Below are 24,360 nucleotides of genomic sequence, written 5' to 3'. Positions count from 1 at the left end.
ACTTAGGGTGCTAACGGAGTGATAGCGCAGGAGGCCAGCTCAATTTTTTGCCGCTAGGATGCCGGTGAAAATTTCAATGAATGGCACCCACACTTCCCCACTACTGCAACAAATAAATAGAACTTTCAAAAATTAAATTTCACCACTTACCTTGCACACCGGATGATATCGCTCGGGATTGTCGCTGGGCCGACTGCTTAACCCCTGCCGGTCTCAGTGCCAGGCGCCAGCGCAGGCGAAAGAGTAAATTTTGCAAATGTGAGGCTACGGGGGCGTTGCACACTCGGTGACGTTACTGAGTGAGTGGCGCTAGTGAACGCAGCGCAAACTGTCAGCGCCGCTACTGAACTTTCATTGAAGTTCGCGGCAGGCGCGGCGCTCGGGCGGAAGGTGTTTAGCGGCCCCTTAGCGCCCCTCTCTGGTACTAACGAAAGACGCTAAATAGCCGCATTTCTACCCCGTTTGACCAAGCTATTATTCACCTGCCCTAATATCTCCTTATGTGGCTCGGTGTCAAAATCTGTCTGATAATACTCCTGTGAAGCGCTTTGGGACGGTTTACTATGTTGAAGGCAATTCATTGTTGCTGTTGAAGGCCAACCAGGGGAGCATTGGGATAGTCGAGTCTAGAGGTACAGATGAGGGTTTCAGCCGCAGGCGAGCTGAGACAGGGGCGGAGAGGGGCAATGTTGCGGAGGTGGAAGAAGGCGGACTTGGTGATGGAGAGGATACATGGTGAGAAGCTCAGCTCAGGGTCGAGTCAGATGCCACGGTTGCGACTATCAATAGCGCAATGCCTAAAGAGCATTTTACTATCTGATGGCAACATGATTCGCGACGTAGCCTGAACATTTGGACCACTCTGAATTGGTTCAGGCAAGGTCTAATTTCATCTCCACTCATTAACGTGTTGCACGTTGCGTTGAATGTTCTAGGTCTGCGAGCGTGCCCGGGAGAAAAGCTGGCCAGGATGGAGCTCTTCCTGTTCTTCACTTCTCTTCTCCAGACCTTTGAGTTCTACTGGCCCGAGAAGACCTCTTCCCCCAACCTGCAAGGTGAATACAAATTGACGCAAACGCCGCAGCCATACAGGATGGGGATCAGATGCAGAAAGGCAGCGCATGATGAACTGTGACCTCAGAGTCACTTGATGGTGGCGGATGGTGGAGTTTGCTTCAGAGAATTATGGAATGTGCTTGATTGGAATAGTGGGATAGTCGAGTGCCTGTTCCTCTTCCCCACGCGTGTGCAATGTTTGGCTGCCCATGTTATGTATGTAAACATTATAACTGTATAAGACTTGCCACCAGAAGGCCCACGGGTCGCCTGCACACCTTGTGCAAGGGAGTATTAAAGGTCTGCCATGCTGCTTGGACACTCTGGAGTTGCATTAAAGAGACTAAGGTCACATCAGTTTTCGCTCACAGTACCCAGTCTTGTGGCATTCTTCCATACTTAACAATTGGCAATGAGTAACAGATTACAAACTTTCACACGGTTATGGCTGCCGTTGGTATGTTATAGAGATTTGTAGAGGGTGATGATTGGGAAGCCTTCGTTGAGCGTCTCGACCAGTATTTCATGGCCAATGAGCTGGATGGGGACGATAAAGCGATCAAGCGCAGGGCGATTCTCCTCACCGTGTGCGGGTCCACAATATTCGGCCTCATCAAGAATCTGCTAGCACCGGAGAAAACAGCAGAGAAGACATATACAGAGTTGTGTACACTGGTTCGGAACCACCTCAAGCTGAAGGAGAGCGTCTTAATGGCCAGGTATCGCTTCTACACGCACCACCGCTTCGAGAGCGAGGACGTGGCGAGTTATGTCGCCAACCTGGGACGCCTTGCAGGAACTTGCGAATTTGCTGGATTTTTGTGGGAAATGCTGCAGGACTTTTTTGTGCTTGGCATCGAGGTCATTCTTTGCAAGCTTCTGTCCGCCGAATCCCTAGACCTGAGCAAGGCCATCACAATAGCCCAGGCCATCACAATATCCACGAGCGATAACACCAGACATATCTTTCCAGCATCGAAGCTCACCGGTAAGTACTGTGCATAAAATAATTTCGCTAGCAGGCAGAACTGCATATGGCAGGGCCTACACGTCTGCAGCTGCAAGACCTAGGATGACTCAGAGTCCGCCATTGGGCGTGAATGCAAATTCATTAGCACCATGTTGGCGCTGCGGGGATAATAGACATAGAAACATAGAAAATAGGTGCAGGAGTAGGCCATTCAGCCCTTCTAGCCTGCACCGCCATTCAATGAGTTCATGGCTGAACATGCAACTTCAATACCCCCTTCCTGCTTTCTCGCCATACCCCTTGATCCCCCGAGTAGTAAGGACTTCATCTAACTCCCTTTTGAATATATTTAGTGAATTGGCCTCAACTACTTTCTGTGGTAGAGAATTCCACAGGTTCACCACTCTCTGGGTGAAGAAGTTTCTCCTCATCTCGGTCTTAAATGGCTTACCCCTTATCCTTAGACTGTGACCCCTGGTTCTGGACTTCCCCAACATTGGGAACATTCTTCCTGCATCTAACCTGTCTAAACCCGTCAGAACTTTAAACGTTTCTATGAGGTCCCCTCTCATTCTTCTGAACTCCAGTGAATACAAGCCCAGTTGATCCAGTCTTTCTTGATAGGTCAGTCCCACCATCCCGGGAATCAGTCTGGTGAATCTTTGCTGCACTCCCTCAATAGCAAGAATGTCCTTCCTCAAGTTAGGAGACCAAAACTGTACACAATACTCCAGGTGTGGCCTCACCAAGGCCCTGTACAACTGTAGCAACACCTCCCTGCCCCTGTACTCAAATCCCCTCGCTATGAAGGCCAACATGCCATTTGCTTTCTTAACCGCCTGCTGTACCTGCATGCCAACCTTCAATGACTGATGTACCATGACACTCAGGTCTCATTGCACCTCCCCTTTTCCTAATCTGTCACCATTCAGATGATAGTCTGTCTCTCTGTTTTTACCACCAAAGTGGATAACCTCACATTTATCCACATCATACTTCATCTGCCATGCATTTGCCCACTCACCTAACCTATCCAAGTCACTCTGCAGCCTCATAGCATCCTCCTCGCAGCTCACACTGCCACCCAACTTAGTGTCATCCGCAAATTTGGAGATACTACATTTAATCCCCTCGTCTAAATCATTAATGTACAATGTAAACAGCTGGGGCCCCAGCACAGAACCTTGCGGTACCCCACTAGTCACTGCCTGCCATTCTGAAAAGTACCCATTTTACTCCTACTCTTTGCTTCCTGTCTGACAACCAGTTCTCAATCCACGTCAGCACACTACCCCCAATCCCATGTGCTTTAACTTTGCACATTAATCTCTTGTGTGGGACCTTGTTGAAAGCCTTCTGAAAGTCCAAATATACCACATCAACTGGTTCTCCCTTGTCCACTTTACTGGAAACATCCTCAAAAAACTCAAGAAGGTTTGTCAAGCATGATTTCCCTTTCACAAATCCATGCTGACTTGGACCTATCATGTCACCATTTTCCAAATGCCCTGCTATGACATCCTTAATAATTGATTCCATCATTTTACCCACGACTGAGGTCAGGCTGACCGGTCTATAATTCCCTGCTTTCTCTCTCCCTCCTTTTTTAAAAAGTGGGGTTACATTGGCTACCCTCCACTCGATAGGAACTGATCCAGAGTCAATGGAATGTTGGAAAATGACTGTAAATGCATCCACTATTTCCAAGGCCACCTCCTTAAGTACTCTGGGATGCAGTCCATCAGGCCCTGGGGATTTATCGGCCTTCAATCCCATCAATTTTCCCAACACAATTTCCCGACTCATAAAGATTTCCCTCAGTTCCTCCTCCTTACTAGATCCTCTGACTAGATCATCGAGCCCATCAATGTCGATTCAAGCACTATGTGTATAAATGCTGCAAAACAATGGGGCGCCTCCAGTGAATGTGCAAGAGTGCTGCAACTCTGCAACCACGTGGCAGAGTCGGCAGAAGATGATCGATCCGACGCGGATCACGCAGAACAAACGAGAGGCAACTCAACCCGAGGAAGAAGTGCATGGGGTACACACCTTCACCACCAAGAGCCCTCCTATCATGCTGAAAGTCAAATTGAACGGCATTCCGGTATCAATGGAGTTGGACACGGGGGCAAGTCAGTCAATTATGAGCCAGAAGGCTTTTGAGAAACTGTGGGGCAACAAGGCACAAAGGCCCAAACTGAGCCCGATTCAGACAAAGCTGCGCACCTACACCAAAGAACTCATACCAGTCATTGGCAGTGCGGCAGTTAAGGTATCGTACAATGGAGTTGTGCATGATTTATCACTATGGATTGTACCAGGTGATGGCCCAACGCTATTCGTCAGAAGCGAGCTGGGAAAGATTCGATGTTACTGGGACGACATCAAAGCACTATCTTCAGTGGATGATGCCTCGTGCGCCCAAGTGCTGAGCAAGTTCCTTCGCTATTTGAACCAGGCATCGGCAACTTCACAGGCGCCAAGGTGCAGATCCACCTAGTCCCCGATGCAAGGCCCGTTCATCACACGGCTCAAGCGGTTCCATATATGATGAGGGAGAAAGTCGAGATTGAACTGGACAGACTTCAACGCGAGGGAATCATATCGCCAGTCGAGTTCAACGAGTGGGCCAGTCCGATTGTTCCGGTATTGAAAAGCGATGGCACGGTCAGAATCTGCGGGGACTACAAGGTAACGATTAACCGAGTCTCGTTACAAGACCAGTACCCGCCACCCAAGGCAGATGACCTGTTCGCAACATTAGTGGGGGGTGGGGGGGGGGGGCGCGGTCGTTCACCAAGTTGGACCTAACCTCCGCCTACATGACACAGGAAGCTGGCTGAATCTTCGAAAAGATGACGTGCATCAACACACAAAAAGGACTGGTTATATACCACAGGTGCCCTTTTGGGATTCGCTCGGCTGCTGCCATCTTCCAGAGGAACATGGAGAGTCTGCTGAAATCGGTTCCGCGCATCGTGGTGTTTCAAGACGACATCCTGATCACCGGTCATGACACCACCGAACACCTGCACAACCTGGAAGAGGTTCTAAGTCGACTAGACAGAGTGGGGCTCAGGCTGAAATGCTCCAAATGTGTTTTCCTGGCACCAGAGGTCGAATTTTTGGGGAAAAAGATTGCGGCGGACGGCATCAGACCCACAGACTCAAAGACAGAGGCCATCAAGAATGCACCCAGACCACAGAATGTGATGGAGCTGCGTTCGTTCTTGGGACTCCTCAACTGTTTTGGTAACTTTCTACCCGGGTTAAGCGCTTTGCTGGAACTGTTGCACATGTTGCTACGTAAGGGTGATGACTGGGTTTGGGGTAAATCTCAAGAGACAATCTTTGAGAAGGCCAGAAACCCACTTTGTTCTAATAAGTTACTTGTACTGTATGACCCATGTAAATGATTAGTGCTAGCTTGTGATGCAACTTCGAACGGGGTCAGCTGTGTTTTACAGCAAACCAATGTCTCGGGCAAACTTCAACCGGTTGCATACGCATTTAGAAGTCTGTCTAAGGCTGACAGAGCCTACAGTATGGTCGAGAAAGAGGCGTTAGCATGTGTATATGGTGTTAAGAAATTGCACCAATACCTATTGGGACTTCGGTTTGAGCTTGAAACTGACCACAAACCGCTCATTTCGCTGTTTTCAGAAAGCAAAGGTATAAACACCAATGCTTCGTCCCGCATCCAAAGATGGGCACTAACATTGTCTGCCTATGACTATGTTATCCACCACAGACCAGGCACGGAGAACTGTGCTGATGCTCTCAGTCGGCTACCATTGCCCACTACCGGGGTGGAAATGGTGCAGCCCGCAGACTTGCTTCTGGTCATGGATGCTTTTGAGAGTGAGGGGTCACCCGTCACTGCTCGCCAGATCAGGACCTGGACCAGCCAGGATCCTGTGCTATCACTTGTAAAAAGTTGCATCCTCAGTGGGAGCTGGTCAGCCATTCCCGGGGAAATGCAAGATGAAATTAAGCCATTTCACCAACGCAAAGATAAAATGTCCATCCAGTCGGATTGTCTCTTACGGGGCAATTGCGTGGTTTTACAAAATAAAAGGCAGGGAAACATTTATATGCGACCTACACAATACCCACCCAGGCATAGTCATGATGAAGGTCGCATGTTTGGTGGCCCGGCATTGACTCGGACTTAGAGTCATGCATACACCAGTGCAACACATGCTCACAATTGAGCAATGCACCAAGGGAGGCTCCGTTGAGTCTGTGGTCATGGCCCTCCAAACCGTGGTCCAGGATCCACGTAGAGTTTGCTGGCCCCTTTCTCGGAAAGATGTTTTTAGTTGTAGTGGATACTTACTCTAAAGGGATTGAATGCGTAATCATGTCATCTAGCACATCCACTGCCACCATTGAAAGCCTCTGGGCTATGTTCACCACCCATGGCTTGCCTAACGTCCTTGTCAGTGATATTGGACCGTGTTTCACCAGCTCGGAATTCACCGAGTTTATGACCCGCAATGGCATCAAGCATGTCAGGTCTGCCCAGTTTAAGCCCGCATCCAACAGTCAAGCGTAACGAGCAGTCCAAACTATCAAGTAGAGCTTGATGGAAGGCTCCTTGCAGACCTTTGCTTATCTCGGGTTCTGCTCAGCTACCGGACACGACCCCACTCGCTCACTGGGATTCCCCCTGCAGAATTGCTAATGAAGAGAGCACTCAAAACCAGGCTCTCCCTAGTCCACCCGGACCTAAATGACCATGTGGAAACCCGGCGTCACCTGCAAAAAATGTACCACGATCGCGCGGCTGTATCACATGACATTGATGTTAACGGCCCTGTGTTTGTCCTTAATTATGGTCATGGTCCTAAATGGGTCGCTGGCACTGTCTTGGCCAAGGAGGGGAATAGAGAGTTTATAGTCAAGCTATTGAATGCACAAACGTGCAGAAAGCATTTGGATCAGACCAAACTATGGTTCACCGATAACCAGGAACAACCTGAAGAGGACATCACCATTATCGATCCACCAACACACACCCAACCAGCAATCGACCTTGCTGTCAATCAAGAGGATGAACCCACCATTCCCAACAGTCCGGTCAGACCAGCCGTGTCGCAGTGCAGCAATGGTCCAAACAACTCACCCATGCCAGAGTTTGAACTCAGACGATCAACCAGGGAGCGTAGGGCCCCGGATCATCTCAACTTGTAAATAATTTGCATCAAAGACTTTGGGGGGAGTGATGTTGTGTATGTAAACATTGTAACTGTGTAAGACTTGCTACCAAAGGGCGCAACTGTTGGAGGCCCAAGGGTCACCTGCACACCTCGTGCAAGGGAGTATAAAAGGTTTTCTGCCGTGCTGCTTGGGCATTCTGGAGTTGTATTAAAGAGACTAAGGTCACATCAGTTTTAGCTCACAGTACTCAGTCTTGTGGAGTTCTTCCATACTTAACAGCCCAGGCACAGGAAAGAGGCAAAAGCAGCAGATTCACTCTCTGTGTTCTGTCAGGGTGTTTTATGAGGTAATCTCTGTCTGTTCCTGTAAATTTTATGGGGCCAAAATTGCCCCTTTCTATAATAGTTATGTAACAAATCACCGCTCAGTCAGTGCGGAGGGGCCGCCATTTTGTATATTGTCCTCCTTTAGTTTTGGAGCAGTGTAGGGGACCTTACTAACCGTTGCTGACTCCCTTCGGAAATTGCCCGCGAGGGCTTTTTCTCTCAGTACCCATTTTGTGACTGGGCGGCACGGCCTCCCTTTAAGGGGAGGTCGCTTGGGTGACAGGCCGCTGGCCCAGCCAAAACCCTCCCTGGTGGCCCGGTGTTTGCCATTAAAGTGGCTGCATAGTTTGTAGCGGCCCTCCCCTCTAACTGAAGGGGAGGGACGTTGTGGTGCATCTGCGCAATGATGTCATCAGCGACACGCTGACATCAACAGCGCGGCGCTGATGACTTGGAACGTCAGCCACTCTGACCCGCCCCCACTTCCACCACTCTCCCGGCACCAATACCGCTCCGACCAGAAGCATAAACCAAAATTAGCAGAGTGTCCGTCCCATGCATTGGGATGGATGGAGCACCGAAAAAACGGTAAATGCGCCCCGTTTCGCCAGAGCGAATTTCGGACCTATGTTTATTGAAGGCTTCAAGATCTAAACAGCCCGCAATCCGGGCATAAGCACCAGGATCCCGCCCAACAGTGCCCGCGCCAGCCCTGACCCCCGTCAGAGTGTGTAGGGTCAGTAAAAGGGCACCTAATTGGAATGGGGCCAAGGGGCTCTCACACATCTCCAGAGCCTGCCAGCCCCAAACTGCCGAGAAATCCAACCCGGATGGAAGGCCCCGGGTGAATCAGGACACCCCCCCTTCCCCCCCAAAAAATCAGGAAAATGCTCCTCAAGAAGTCCTCTTTGTAAAGGGTTCGCCGTTTCATAAGTAAAAAAACATCTTCCAACTTTGGGGTCCAGGCCAGGGTCTCGGCCTAAACATCCCCCAACCCACTGGCCCCCCTTCCCCCAATGGGGTCCACTTCCGCCCTTCTGTAGCCCAGTACTGGCCTTCAATCTTACGCCAGATCTTTATGATGCCATGGGCATGGGGTCTCTCAATGTAGGGTCTCTGCATTCGTGCCCCTATAGAGTGCATAGATAAATTCCATCCCATAATAGGCTCCACAGAAGCTCCCCCATGTCTGCCCAGGGTATTCAGGACAGGGCAGAGTTCGCAACCGTTCCACTGAACACTGATTGAACCTTGCTGGAACAGCCAAGGATCCTTGGCCTCGGTAAGCTAGCACAGTCTAAAGGAGCGTTCACGGTTTGAAGGCAGGAACCAGCTGGCAACAGAGAATGCAGTGGGAGTTGGGACCGAAAGGCCTGTATGGGTTTGAGGGCAGTTTGGTTCCCAGTGTCTTGTCTCCTTTCACTGCCAGACCGCATGCCCAATGCTGCCAGATCTCAGCAGCTCCCACTTCTACCAGACTATAGTTGGCTCCCCCGGCAATCTCCGGGCTTCCCTTGCGCTCCTAGACCCTGAGAATTCCGCCCTCAATGCTTAAAAACCTCTAGACCTGATTCCCAGTGCATCCTGATCCTAATTTGAGGCATAGAATACAAGAGCTGGGAGGTTATGCTAGAACTGTACAAAACACTAGTTAGGCCACAGCTGGAGTACTGCGTGCAGTTCTGGTCACCACATTACAGGAAGGATGTGATTGCATTGGAGAGGGTACAGAGGGGATTTACGAGGCTGTTGCCTGGACTGGAGAATTTTAGCTATGAGGAAAGATTGGATAGGCAGGGTTTGTTTTCTTTGGAACAGAGTAGGCTGAGGGGAGACCTTATTGAGGTGTATAAAATTATGAGGGACCAAGATCGAGTGGATAGGAAGGACCTATTTCCCTTAGCAGAGGGGTCAACAACCAGGGGGCATAGATTTAAAGTAATTGGTAGAAGGTTTAGAGGGTATATGAGGCAAATTTCTTTCACCCAGAGGGTGGTGGGGGTCTGGAATTCACTGCCTGAAAGGGTGGCAGAGGCAGAAACCCTCACCACATTTAAAAAGTACATTGGCTATGCATTTGAAGTGCCGTAAGCAGCAAGGCTTGGACCAAGAACTGGAAAGTGGGATTAGGGTGGATAGCTCTTTGTCGGCCAGCGCGGACACGATGGATGGGCTGGCCTCTTTCCGTGCTGTAAATGTTTATGATTCTATGATCCTAGAACAGCCTACAGTTGGACCAAGCCCCTGGAAGCTAGCTCCCCAATGCCCCTGCATTGCCCCTCGACAATGTTTCCAGAACCGAGGGCCCCACTTTCAGTGCTTTATAGATCCTCTCAAATTAACACTGGACCATACGACCCTATCCCATTATTGCCAGACTCAAGAACACCCCGCAATCTGGATCAATCAGTGTTCCTTATAATATTACATTGCGCAATACCACTGTGCTTATAAAAGCCCCAAAGGAAATGTGGTAATGTGGATTAAACGCTTGTCTTTTCACACAGTAAGCTGCTATCTTTCTGATTTCAAAATTCTCATCCTTATTTTCAAATCCCTCCATGGCCTCACCCCTCCCTATCTCTGTAATCTCCTCCAGCCCCACAACCCCCCGAGATATCTGCACTCCTCTAATTCTACCCTCTTGAGCATCCCTGATTACAATCGCTCCACCATTGATGGCCGTGCCATCTGTTGTCTAGGCCCCAAGCTCTGGAATCCCCTCCCTAAACCTCTCCACCTCTCTACCTCTCTTTCCTCCTTCAAGACGCTCCTTAAAACCTACTTCTTTGACCAAGCTTTTGGTCACCTGCGCTAATTTCTACTTGTGTGGCTCGGTGTCAAATTTTTATCGGATAATACTCCTGTGAAGCACCTTGGGACATTTCACTATGTTAAAGGTGCTATATAAATACAAGTTGTTGTTGTTGCTGTTGCCGTGACTCAGAGGTCTGTAGCAGACCCTAGTGTTTGTTTTGGGCCTGGTCAAGTTAGATATGTCTGAGCTGGAGGGGACAGCCCCCAGTTCCAGTTCACTGAGTCCCTGAACTGCGAGCGGCCCTGGGAGTGAGCCCACGGAGGGTGCTAGGCCGCAGCCCAGCTGAACACAAAACCGACTTTGCATCACTCGGTATTGGAAAACCACATTCGATTTGCACACTGCCTGCCTGAATACGCTGACTGAATATTAAACACAGCATTCATTAGCGTTAGAAGAATTACAGGAACAAAGTGAGTAGGTCTGTTCTATCCGGCACATTGCCACTTTACCAGATATTGGGCCGAGAAGGTCACAGGGAATGAGGCCTCCCTTGTTGGAGCGCCCCCTAGTGCTGAGCAGGAGAAATATCAGCCCCATAGATGGAGCTATGTCAAGGTAGAAATAATTTTTATTGCACCTTTCACAACCTCAGGACGTCTCAAAGCGCTTTATAGCCAATGAAGTACTTTTTTGAAGTGTAGTCACAGCTGTAATGTAGGAAACATAGCAGCCAATTTGTGCACAGCAAGCTCCCACAAGCAGCAACATGATAATGACTAGATAATCTATTTTGGTGACGTTGGTCAAGGGATAAATATTGGCCAGGATACTGCTGCTCTTCTTCGAAATAAGGCCATGGGATCTTTTATGCCCACCTGAGAGAGCAGATGGGGTCTCGGTTTAACGTCTCATCCGAAAGACAGCACCTCCGACAGTGAAGCACTTCCTCAGCAAAGAATGACTAAAAAAGCAATAAAGAAAGGAAAGATAGATTACGAAGGTAAACTTGCGCAAAACATAAAAACAGATAGTAAAAGCTTTTACAGATATATAAAACGGAAAAGAGTGACTAAAATAAATGTTGGTCCCTTAGAAGATGAGAAGGGGGATTTATTAATGCGAAATGTGGAAATGACTGAGACCCTAAACAATTATTTTGCTTCGGTCTTCACAACGGAAAACACAAAAACCATGCCAAAAATTGCTGGTCACAGGAATGTGGGAAAGGAGGACCTTGAGACAATCACTATCACTAGGCGGGTAGTGCTGGACAGACTAATGGGACTCAAGGTAGACAAGTCCCCTGGTCCTGATGAAATGCATCCCAGGGTATTAAAAGAGATGGCGGAAGTTATAACAGATGCATTCGTTATAATCTACCAAAATTCTCTGGACTCTGGGGAGGTACCAGCAGATTGGAAAGCAGCTAATGTAACGCCTCTGTTTAAAAAAAGAGGGCAGACAAAAGGCAGGTAACTATAGGCCAGTTAGTTTAACATCTATAGTGGGGAAAATGCTTGAAACTATCATTAAGGAAGAAATAGCGGGACATCTAGATAGGAATAGTGCAATCAAGCAGACGCAGCATAGATTCATGAAGGGGAAATCATGTTTAACTAATTTACTGGAATTCTTTGAGGATATAACGAGCATGGTGGATAGAGGTGTACCGATGGATGTGATGTATTTAGATTTCCAAAAGGCATTCGATAAGGTGCCACACAAAAGGTTACTGCAGAAGATAGAGGTACGCGGAGTCAGAGGAAATGTATTATCATGGATAGAGAATTGGCTGGCGAACAGAAAGCAGAGAGTCGGGATAAATGGGTCCTTTTCGGGTTGGAAATCGGTGGTTAGTGGTGTGCCACAGGGATCGGTGCTGGGACCACAACTGTTTACAATATACATAGATGACCTGGAAGAGGGGACAGAGTGTAGTGTAACAAAATTTGCAGATGACACTAAGATTAGTGGGAAAGTGGGTTGTGCAGAGGACACAGAGAGGCTGCAAAGAGATTTGGATAGGTTAAGAGAATGGGCTAAGGTTTGGCAGATGGAATACAATGTCGGAAAGTGTGAGGTCAACCACCTTCGGAAAAAAAACAGTAAAAGTGAATATTATTTGAATGGGGAGAAATTACAACATGCTGAGGTGCAGAGGGACCTGGGGGTCCTTGTGCATGAAACTCTTTTGAGTTTACCTGAAAATAAACATAAACATTAAAACCATGCCACCCGCCTGGGTGACACAGCAGACATTTTCAAAGCCGCTTTTTTTTTTTTTTGGTTTTTTTTGGGGCGCTAAAATCAAATTTTTCCAGTGCCCCCTATAAAAGGGGAGGGGGACACTAAAAGCACCGGCAATGAAAACAAATTAAACTTTAAAACGTAAAATCAAATTAAAATTTGGTTGCCGGGCGTGATGATGCACTCCAGTCCCTCCGGTGCCCACCTCTCGCGGAAGGCCGCGAGCGTACCGGTGGACACCGCGTGCTCCATCTCCAAGGACACCCTGGACCGGATGTAAGAGCGGAAGAGAGGCAGGCAGTCAGGTTGAACGACCCCCTCGACCGCCCGCTGCCTGGACCGGCTGATGGCACCCTTGGCCGTGCCCAGGAGCAGTCCTACGAGGAGGCCTTCGGACCTACCCGCTCCCCTCCGCACAGGGTGCCCAAAGATCAGGAGAGTGGGACTGAAGTGCAGCCAGAATTTCAGGAGCAGCCCCTTCAAATAATGGAACAGGGGCTGCAACCTCGTGCACTCAATAAAAACATGGAACACGGACTCCTCCAGACCGCAGAAATTGCAGGCGGCCTGGGAGTCCGTGAACCGGCTTAAAAATTTATTGCACGGCACTGCTCCGTGCACCACCCTCCAGGCCAAGTCCCCGATGAATAGTGGGAGGACCCCTGCGTAGAGTGCCCTCCATCGGGGACCCCCACCTCCTCCGGACGGCAAGATGGTACGCCATGGCGTGTCCGGACGGCCGGGGAGGATGGCAAAGTTGAGGGTGTGCAGGAGCAGCCCGTACAGGAAACCCCTCCGCGCGGAACTGAAAGGCACGGAGGGGATTTCCCCGAGGCGGCTCAAGTTGTGAGGCGCCGGCCCCCGAGGGAGGTTCCGGGGTTTGGCGCCGATGAGGAATTCCGACCGGACAGGGGTCAGTTCGGACGGGATCTCCCCACGTGCTTGAGCCTCCTCGATGCACCTAACGGAGTCAGGGCCCAGAGCTGTTTTTAGCGACTCGATGGCATCGGCCGCGTGGCGGACGTTGGCAGAGTTTAGGCGCCGCGCCAGCGTGTCTGGCGCCATCCAGCCCACTCCTCTACCATCGAGCAGGTCCCTGACCCTGGTCACCTCACCAGCCACAGCCCTCTCTTCCGACCGCCACATAAAACCTCGGCCGTGGAGGTACGGATTCCCGAGCAGCGGTTCCTGCAGGACGGCCGCCACTCCAGCCGGCGGAGAGCTGCGCTTAGTGGAGACTTTGTTCCAGACCCTGATGAGTTCCCTGTAAAAGACAGGCAGCTCCCGGAGGGCGGTCCTGGCACCCCCCAAGTTCACAAACAGGAGCTGCGTGTCATAATTGAGGTCGCGCTGCTGGCGGAAGAAATACCTCGCCAGAGCACACCACCTAGGAGGGGGCTCGACGTAAAGGTATCTCTGCAGGGTCTGAAGACGGAAAGTCGCGAGCTGGGCGCTGACGCACACCAACGACTGACCGCCCTCCTCAAGCGGGAGACTCAAGACCGCGGCAGAGACCCAGTGCTTCCTGTTGTTCCAGAAGAAGTCCACCAGCTTCTTCTGTATCTTGGCGACAAACGCAGGGGGAGGGGTCAAAGTGACCAGCCGGTACCACAGCATTGCGGCCACCAGCTGGTTTATGACTCGCGCTCGACCCCTGTAGGACAGCACTCGGAGCAGTCCTGTCCAGCGCCCTAGGCGAGCGGCGACCTTGGCCTCCAGCTCCTGCCAGTTCGCCGGCCAGGCTCCCTCGTCGGGGCTAAGGTAGACTCCCAGATAGAGGAGATGGGTCGTGCTCCAGGCAAAAGGCCTGAGCTCCTCCGGCAGGGAGTCCACCCGCCACTGACCCACCAGGAGTCCGGAACATTTCTCCCAGTTGATCCTGGCGGAGGACGCGGCCGAGTAAATCTCCTGGCACTCACGCATCCTCCGCAGGTCAACGGGATCCTCTACCGCGAGGAGCACGTCATCGGCGTAAGCCGAGAGGACGACCTCCACGCCCGGCCCTTGCAGAGCCAGTCCCGTCAACCTCGTCCGCAAGAGGCGCAGGAAAGGCTCCACGCAAACGGCGTATAACTGGCCGGACATGGGGCATCCCTGTCGCACCCCTCTCCTAAAGCGAAGGGGCGCCGTCAAGGACCCGTTAACCTTAATCAGACACTCCGCGGCGGCGTACAAAAGTCGGATCCGGGCGACGAAATGCGTCCCGAACCCGAAAGCGCGCAGAGTTCCGAGCAGATAGTCGTGATCCACCCTGTCGAACGCCTTCTCTTGGTCGAGGGATAGGAAGGCGACCGACAGACCAGCCTCCTGGGAACAATGGATGAGGTCCCGGACCAGATGGATGTTATCGTGGATTGTCCGGCCCGGGACCGCGTAGCACTGGTCGGGGTGGATCATGTGGTCCAGCACGGCACCAAGGCGAGCAGACATCGCCCTGGCGAAGATTTTGTAGTCCGTGCTGAGGAGGGAGACCGGGCGCCAGTTCTTAAGGAGGCGGAGATCGCCCTTCTTAGGCAGCAGGACGATGACTGCCCTGCGCCAAGAGAGGGGCATCTCCCCGGTCGCCAGACTTTCCCCCAGGAACCGCGCGTAGTCGCCCCCCAGGACGTCCCAGAACGCCCTGTGGAACTCCACGGTCAGCCCGTCCAGCCCCGGGGATTTTCCCCTCGAGAGCCGGGCGAGGGCACCGGTCAGCTCCGCCAGGCTTAGCGGAGCTTCCAGATTTTCGGCGCCCTCCGGGCTGACCTTCGGCAGGTCCTCCCACAAAACTCTACGCGCTTCCTCGCTGGACGGATCCGGAGAGAACAGAGCCCCGTAATATTCACGGGCCCTGTTGTTGACGCCCTCCGGATCCGAGACGAGAGAGCCGTCGTCGGCCAGCAGCGTCAAGAGCTGCTTACGGACACTCTGCCTTTTTTCCAGCGAGTAGAAGAAGGGGGAGCCGCGGTCCAGATCCCGCAGGAACCGGATCCGCGACCTCACGAACGCGCCTCGGGACCCGACGAGCTGCAGGTCCTTCAGCGCGGCCCTCTTCGCTTCGTACACCGTCCGCAGGGCCGGGTCCTGGACGACTTGACCGAGACGGGCTTCCAGGTCGAGCACCTCTTTTTCTAGGCGCCCGACTCTGGCCGCCCGCCTCTTGGTCGACCCCCTCGCGTACTCTTGACAGAAGACGCGGACGTGAGCCTTGCCCACGTCCCACCATAGCCTCAAGGAGGGGAAGCCCCCCTGCTTCCTTCTCCAGTCGGACCAGAATCGACGGAACGAGTCCTGGAACCGCACGTCCTCCAGCAGCCGGTTGTTAAAGTGCCAGTACGCGGACCCCGTCCTCGCGCGGAGCGAAGCGAGCTCCGCCCACACCAGGTGGTGGTCCGAACACGGCACCGGCCGCATGGAGGCCGCCGGGACGCAGGAAACGTACGCCCGAGACACGTAAAGGCGGTCGACTCTGGACCATCCAACTCCAGCCCTCACCCAAGTAAAGGCGCTGGAGTCGGGGTGGAGATTTCGCCAGACGTCCACCAAGTCGAAGGACCCGACCAGGTCCCTCAACTTCTCCATCGCCATCATGCACTGCGGGGCACCGGAGCGGTCCCTCGCCTCGAGGGTGCAGTTAAAATCCCCCCCGAGGACAATGCAGTCGCCGACGTCGACGGAGCCAAGAAGAGCGGACACCTCTTCAAAGAAGCGCGTTTGCTGCGGGCCGGGCTGAGGGGCGTACACGTTCACGAGATGGAGCGGCACGCCCTTAGGCGAACCGTTACGTGCAGCAAGCGGCCTGGCACTGGCTCCTCGACCCCCAAGATCTCCGGCTGAAAATGCGGGCCCAGCAAGATGGCCACCCCACTAGAAATGGCGGTGAGGTGGCTCATGCGGACCTCTCCTTGCCATTCCAGGAGCCACGTGGCTTCGTCTCCCGGAACGGTGTGGGTTTCTTGCAGGAAGCACACCGCATATTTCCCCTCCCGCAGGAGCGAAAAATTGTCACATCTACGGCGTGCCCCTCTGCCGCCGTTGATGTTGAGGCTGGCTATGGTTATCTTCATGGCAAAAGCATAGTGCAACCTCTACCTTAGCCTATTGTGGGGGAGGGAGTGGAGTCGTTTGTTGACCTCCACTCCATCAGCAGCCCAGCGAGGAACTTTTTGAGCCGGCGCAGCTCAAGGCCTTGAGCCTTTGATAAGGGCCCGCCCGCGGCCATGGTTTTAGCGGCGGCGCGGACGGACGCGACGAGCAGCCCCGGCTCGGACCATCTTTCCAGGGCCAGACGGGCTTGGTCGCGGCGACCCCGGCACTGGACCAAAAAGTCCCGGAGTTCATCTGCGGGAATGAGGAGGGTCTCAGTGGCGGCCGCGAGCAGATCCACCGCCTCACTGGCGATGGACTCGAGATCTTCACCCGCGTCCTCCACCGAGTCCCCGTCCCCCTCCGGGAGGTCGCCGCTAGCAGCCGGCCCGTCGACCGCACGAGGTACGGCAAACGGCCCGGCCGCTCCATTTGGCCCTGGCTCTGCCCCGATCCCACCCCCAGGATCGTCGGCAGAGGAGTCCCCACTGGGCTCTTTTAAAATTGGTGCTGGGTCGGGAAGCGACAGCGGAAGGGGTTACCCCTCCGCCCCAGGAACCGGGGAACAGGGAGAGACCTGGTCAAAGTAATGTTCCAGGTCCTCCAATTCCCCCAGCTCCACAGTAGGGGGCGAGGGTTGTTGTTCTTCTCCCTCCCCGCCGCCACCCCCCAGCCCAGCGTGTACGGATTCCATAAAATTGGCATTTTCAGAGTCGAGCAAATCCCGGGGGAAGTTGGGTATTGGCTGGGCGGGCTCAGGTTCGGCCTTTTCGGCCCCGCCCCCCTCAGTCCCCGGGATGCTCGACCCGGCGGCTACGCATTCTTCCGCCGGCCCCACGCCCCCCATGACGGGCAGATCTTCCACGCCATCCCCAGGAGGCAGCGGCTGGGCAGCCTCGACTGCCTCACCCTCCCCGGGGACAGACTCCTCGCGCCTGCAGCGCAATTTGGGGGCGCTGGTGGGGGACGCGGGACACGCGGCGGGCACCGCCTCCTCCGCGGAGGGATGTTGTTCCCCCTCCGCCTCATTGGGGTGGTGCCTCCTTTTGTTCCTGGGGGTGCGCGGAATCAGGGAGACCTCCATGTCTGCCGAGGCCTCCCGCTCCGCCCCCCCTTTTCCTTATCTTGCCCTCGCCCGAGCCCCTCTGCGGTATTGGTCAAGGGCTCGGGCACGGGCTCAGGGCACCCCGCGCTCGCCGGTGACTGGGTTGGGCTGAGCGCGGTGGTCAAACATTCCGGCGCACTGAGGGGACCCGCCTCTAGATGTCTCGTCTTCTTCCGCGCCTTCTTTTCGATCGGACGCTCTCCCTCCCCCCCGCCGGAGGCCGTGAAAACAAAGGCCCCCGACGATGCCCGCGCACCCATGGCTCCCGGCACGCGGACGCAACTAGGGGGAGGGGTGGCGGCGGCGCCAGCCTTGGCCGCCTTCGGTGGTTTGGCGGCCTTGGAGGCGGGGCAGTTCTTACGAACGTGCCCCACCTCCCTACAGGCATGGCACCGCACGCCGTCCGACGTCCAGAAGACGCGGTAGGCAGTCCCCTCGTGCACCACATTAAAGTGCCCTTCTGTCATGTCCTCCCGCGCCAGCCGGACAAAGAGCTGGCGGCGGAAGGAGAACACGTGGCGCAGGCTGTTCTCCCTGAGGCCGAGCGGTATGGGGTTGATCCCCGACCTTACCTCCCCCAGTTGGTGTAGGTGAGGGAGGAGGAGCTCAGCGGAAACAAAGGGCGGGACGTTTGACACGATGACCCTCTGCGCGGTGGCCTCGAGAGGGTCCACCGGCAGGAACGTCCCGCCCACCGTGAGCCCCTTTTCAAGGGCCAGGGATACTGCCCGCTCCGACCCCAGGAAGAACACGGCCTTCCCAGACATCTTGGAAGCAGCGACAATGGCCGAGGGGCCGACTACCCCAGCCATCGCCCGCACGCACTCCTCGATGGTCATTGTGGGGTGAGTGTAGCTCTTGACCCCGTGTTTTTTAGTAATAAGTGTAAAAGGTGGCAGGGCAGCGGGTGGCGCAGGAGGTGCCGTGGATGTGGACACCGCCTGCGCATATGTCCTCGCTGGCCCCGCCACCGGCGTGGATGGGGTCGCCATCACGGGGTCCCTTTAAGGGCTACACCCACCCCAAAGTCACAGGCCTTAATGGTCTTGATTGGCCTCGTTTGATTTGACCGAGCAGAGGAGCTCTTAATGAGGCACACCTCTCCCCTAGGTGGCAATTGGGGAGGGGCCTTGCTCCCTCTGCTCAGTTGTCTTAATTGTTCCCTTTTTTAAAAAAAATTAGGAGAAAGGGGCCTCAGAGAGAGAGGGGAGAAACAGAGTAACAGGGAAAGAGAGAGAGGGGTGGGAAGGGGGGGGGGAACTGCGAGGGCAGGTCTCCCCTCGCAGCTGTGGGTGGGTGCAATCCTCAGATGGCAAAACACAAAGTCTTTGGGGTGGTCTTCAGGTGAGGGGAGAAGATGTCTTCACCTGGGGCAGCTAGAGCCACCAGGCACACACTCCCAACGATATTTAATTAGGGTGATTAAGGAAATTCTTGAGCCTGGTAGCTCCAGCTATCCCAGGCTAGGCAATTGGGGCAGGGGGGGGTTCAATTGTGTGTGGGGCCTAGTTGTAAGCAAGGCCCCCACACACACTTTCCACACACACACACCCCCCGCGATGTTCCGGCCCTCAGTGGTCTTCTTTCCTCCCCCCACCGATTCAACAAAGTCTTTTTGGGACTGCACCAACACCCACCTGTAGAATTGTAGAGTCTCCCTCCTTCCACACTGGATGTTGTTGTTGTTGGTCTTTTCCCCCTCTCTCCAACTCTTTGCAGAATGGTAAAAAGATGTACAAAGTTTTCTGCTTTTTCCTCCTCTCCCTCATGGTGAAAGTTGGTGGTGAAGCCCCTTCCTTCCTTCTCTTCCTGGGCTGGTCTCAGGGCTCTCCAGGCAGGAGCTCAAGTTGATAGCTGCTCTCCTCACTGCTCACAGCTCCAACTGAGCAGGACACGCCTCCACTGCTCCACAATTGGTCCTTGTGCATGAAACTCTTTTGAGTTTACCTGCGAAAACATAAAACATTAAACGGTGCCACCCGACCTGGGTGACACTCCAGACATTTACAAGGCCCTTTTTTTTTTTTTCCCCCCCTTTTTTTGGTTTTTTTTGTGTTTTTCTTTTTTTGGTTTTTTTTTGGGCACTAAAATCACAATTTTCCCCAGTGCCCCCTATAAAAGGGAAGGGGGACACTAAAAGCACCGGCAATTAAAACAAATTAAACTTTAAAACGTAAAATCAAATTAAAATTTGGTTGCCGGGCGTGATGATGCACTCCAGTCCCTCCGGTGCCCACCTCTCGCGGAAGGCCGCGAGCGTACCGGTGGACACCGCGTGCTCCATCTCCAAGGACACCCTGGACCGGATGTAAGAGCGGAAGAGAGGCAGGCAGTCAGGTTGAACGACCCCCTCGACCGCCCGCTGCCTGGACCGGCTGATGGCACCCTTGGCCGTGCCCAGGAGCAGTCCTACGAGGAGGCCTTCGGACCTACCCGCACCCCTCCGCACAGGGTGCCCAAAGATCAGGAGAGTGGGACTGAAGTGCAGCCAGAATTTCAGGAGCAGCCCCTTCAAATAATGGAACAGGGGCTGCAACCTTGTGCATTCCATAAAAACATGGAACACGGACTCTTCCAGACCGCAGAAATTGCAGGCGGCCTGGGAGTCCGTGAACCGGCTTAAAAATTTGTTGCACGGCACTGCTCCGTGCACCACCCTCCAGGCCAAGTCCCCGATGAATAGTGGGAGGACCCCTGCGTAGAGTGCCCTCCATCGGGGACCCCCGCCTCCTCCGGACGGCAAGATGGTACGCCATGGCGTGTCCGGACGGCCGGCGAGGATGGCAAAGTTGAGGGTCTGCAGGAGCAGCCCGTACAGGAAACCCCTCCGCGCGGAACTGAAAGGCACGGAGGGGATTTCCCCGAGGCGGCTCAAGTTGTGAGGCGCCGGCCCCCGAGGGAGGTTCCGGGGTTTGGCGCCGATGAGGAATTCCGTCCGGACGGGGGTCAGTTCGGACGGGATCTCCCCACGTGCTTGAGCCTCCTCGATGCACCTAACGGAGTCAGGGCCCAGAGCTGTTTTTAGCGACTCGATGGCATCGGCCGCGTGGCGGACGTTGGCAGAATTTAGGCGCCGCGCCAGCGTGTCTGGCGCCATCCAGCCCGCTCCTCCGCCATCGAGCAGGTCCCTGACCCTGGTCACCTCACCAGCCACAGCCCTCTCTTCCGACCGCCACATAAAACCTCGGCCGTGGAGGTACGGATTCCCGAGCAGCGGTTCCTGCAGGACGGCCGCCACTCCAGCCGGCGGAGAGCTGCGCTTGGTGGAGACTTTGTTCCAGACCCTGATGAGTTCCCTGTAAAAGACAGGCAGCTCCCGGAGGGCGGTCCTGGCACCCCCCAAGTTCACAAACAGGAGCTCCGTGTCATAATTGAGGTCGAGCTGCTGGCGGAAGAAATACCTCGCCAGAGCGCACCACCTAGGAAGGGGCTCGACGTAAAGGTATCTCTGCAGGGTCTGAAGACGGAAAGTCGCGAGCTGGGCGCTGACGCACACCAACGACTGACCGCCCTCCTCAAGCGGGAGACTCAAGACCGCGGCAGAGACCCAGTGCTTCCTGTTGTTCCAGAAGAAGTCCACCAGCTTCTTCTGTATCTTGGCGACAAACGCAGGGGGAGGGGTCAAAGTGACCAGCCGGTACCACAACATTGCGGCCACCAGCTGGTTTATGACTCGCGCTCGACCCCTGTAGGACAGCACTCGGAGCAGTCCTGTCCAGCGCCCTAGGCGAGCGGCGACCTTGGCCTCCAGCTCCTGCCAGTTCGCCGGCCAGGCTCCCTCGTCGGGGCTAAGGTAGACTCCCAGATAGAGGAGATGGGTCGTGCTCCAGGCAAAAGGCCTGAGCTCCTCCGGCAGGGAGTCCACCCGCCACTGACCCACCAGGAGTCCGGAACATTTCTCCCAGTTGATCCTGGCGGAGGACACGGCCGAGTAAATCTCCTGGCACTCACGCATCCTCCGCAGGTCAGCGGGATCCTCTACCGCGAGGAGCACGTCATCGGCGTAAGCCGAGAGGACGACCTCCACGCCCGGCCCTTGCAGAGCCAGTCCCGTCAACCTCGTCCGCAAGAGGCGCAGGAAAGGCTCCACGCAAACAGCATATAACTGGCCGGACATGGGGCATCCCTGGCGCACCCCTCTCCTAAAGCGAAGGGGCGCCGTCAAGGACCCGTTAACCTTAATCAGACACTCCGCGGCGGCGTACAAAAGTCGGATCCGGGCGACGAAATGCGTCCCGAACCCGAAAGCGCGCAGAGTTCCGAGCAGATAGTCGTGATCCACCCTGTCGAACGCCTTCTCTTGGTCGAGGGATAGGAAGGCGACCGACAGACCAGCCTCCTGGGAACAATGGATGAGGTCCCGGACCAGATGGATGTTATCGTGGATTGTCCGGCCCGGGACCGTTTAGGACTGGTCGGGGTGGATCATGTGGTCCAGCACGGCACCAAGGCGAGCAGACATCGCCCTGGCGAAGATTTTGTAGTCCGTGCTGAGGAGGGAGACCGGGCGCCAGTTCTTAAGGAGGCGGAGATCGCCCTTCTTAGGCAGCAGGACGATGACTGCCCTGCGCCAAGAGAGGGGCATCTCCCCGGTCGCCAGACTTTCCCCCAGGACCCGCGCGTAGTCGCCCCCCCAGGACGTCCCAGAACGCCCTGTGGAACTCCACGGTCAGCCCGTCCAGCCCCGGGGATTTTCCCCTCGAGAGCCGGGCGAGGGCACCGGTCAGCTCCGCCAGGCTTAGCGGAGCTTCCAGATTTTCGGCGCCCTCCGGGCTGACCTTCGGCAGGTCCTCCCACAAAACTCTACGCGCTTCCTCGCTGGACGGATCCGGAGAGAACAGAGCCCCGTAATATTCACGGACCCTGTTGTTGACGCCCTCCGGATCCGAGACGAGAAAGCCGTCGTCGGCCAGCAGCATCAAGAGCTGCTTACGGACACTCTGCCTTTTTTTCCAGCGAGTAGAAGAAGGGGGAGCCGCGGTCCAGATCTCGCAGGAACCGGATCCGCGACCTCACGAACGCGCCTCAGGACCCGACGAGCTGCAGGTCCTTCAGCGCGGCCTTCTTCGCTTCGTACACCGTCCGCAGGGCCGGGTCCTGGACGACTTGACCGAGACGGGCTTCCAGGTCGAGCACCTCTTTTTCTAGGCGCCCGACTCTGGCCGCCCGCCTCTTGGTCGACCCCCTCGCGTACTCTTGACAGAAGACGCGGACGTGAGCCTTGCCCACGTCCCACCATAGCCTCAAGGAGGGGAAGCCCCCCTGCTTCCTTCTCCAGTCGGACCAGAATCGACGGAACGAGTCCTGGAACCGCACGTCCTCCAGCAGCCGGTTGTTAAAGTGCCAGTACGCGGACCTCGTCCTCGCGCGGAGCTAAGCGAGCTCCGCCCACACCAGGTGGTGGTCCGAACACGGCACCGGCCGCATGGAGGCCGCCAGGACGCAGGAAACGTACGCCCGAGACACGTAAAGGCGGTCGACTCTAGACCATCCTACTCCAGGCCTCACCCAAGTAAAGGCGCTGGAGTCGGGGTGGAGATTTCGCCAGACGTCCACCAAGTCGAAGGACCCGACCAGGTCCCTCAACTTCTCCATCGCCGTCATGCACTGCGGGGCTCCGGAGCGGTCCCGCGCCTCGAGGGTGCAGTTAAAATCCCCCCCGAGGACAATGCAGTCGCCGACGTCGACGGAGCCAAGAAGAGCGGACACCTCTTCAAAGAAGCGCGTTTGCTGCGGGCCGGGCTGAGGGGCGTACACGTTCACGAGATGGAGCGGCACGTCCCCCAGGCGAACCGTTACGTGCAGCAAGCGGCCTGGCACGGGCTCCTCGACCCCCAAGATCTCCGGATGAAAATGCGGGCCCAGCAAGATGGCCACCCCACTAGAAATGGCGGTGAGGTGGCTCATGCGGACCTCTCCTTGCCATTCCAGGAGCCACGTGACTTCGTCTCCCGGAACGGTGTGGGTTTCTTGCAGGAAGCACACCGCATATTTCCCCTCCCGCAGGAGCGAAAAATTGTCAAATCTACGGCGTGCCCCTCTGCCGCCGTTGATGTTGAGGCTGGCTATGGTTATCTTCATGGCAAAAGCATAGTGCAACCTCTACCTTAACCTATTGTGGGGGGAGGAGTGGAGTCTTTTGTTGAACTCCGCTCCCTCCGCAGCCCAGCGAGGAGTCCCTCGAGCTCGCGCAGCTCAAGCTGTTGCGCCTTTGTCAAGTGCCCGCCCGCGGCCAAGGTTTTGACGGCGGCGCGGACGGTCCCCTTGATCAGCTCTGGCTCGGACCATTTTTCCAGGGCCAGTCGGGTTTGTTTGCAGCGACCCCGGCTCTGGGCCAAAAAGTCCCGGAGTTCCCGTGCAGGAATGAGGATGGTCTCGGCGGCGGCCGCGAGCAGATCCACCGCCTCGCTGGCGGTGGTCTCTAGGTCTTCACCCGCGTCCCCCACCGAGTCCCCGTCCTCCTCCGGGAGGTGGCCGCCAGCAGCCGGCCCATCGACCGCACAAGGTACGGCAAATGAACCGGCCGCTCCAACCGGCCCTGGCTCTGCCCCGATCCCACCCCCAGGATCGTCGGCAGAGGAGTCCCCACTGGGCTCTTTTAAAAATGGTGCTGGGTCGGGAAATGACAGCGGAAGGGGTTCCCCCTCCGCCCCAGGAACTGGGG

General features: G+C 55.1%; 1 protein-coding gene across 1 annotated transcript in view; it reads left to right on the top strand.

The window, feature by feature from the left end:
• LOC139230274 (cytochrome P450 2J2-like) overlaps positions 1-1,135 on the top strand; it is a 40,920-nt gene extending 39,785 nt beyond the window's left edge. The window contains exon 9 of the mRNA XM_070862102.1: positions 936-1,135. Coding sequence (XP_070718203.1) covers positions 936-1,135 — 200 coding nt within the window. The remainder of the gene's footprint in view (positions 1-935) is intronic.
• Positions 1,136-24,360: the final 23,225 nt, after the last annotated feature.

The sequence above is a fragment of the Pristiophorus japonicus genome, chromosome 19 (genome assembly GCF_044704955.1).
Source record: "Pristiophorus japonicus isolate sPriJap1 chromosome 19, sPriJap1.hap1, whole genome shotgun sequence".
NCBI classification, from domain to species: domain Eukaryota; kingdom Metazoa; phylum Chordata; class Chondrichthyes; family Pristiophoridae; genus Pristiophorus; species Pristiophorus japonicus.
Note: the sequence above shows the minus strand (reverse complement) of the source record. Positions and strands in the feature narration are given on the sequence as shown.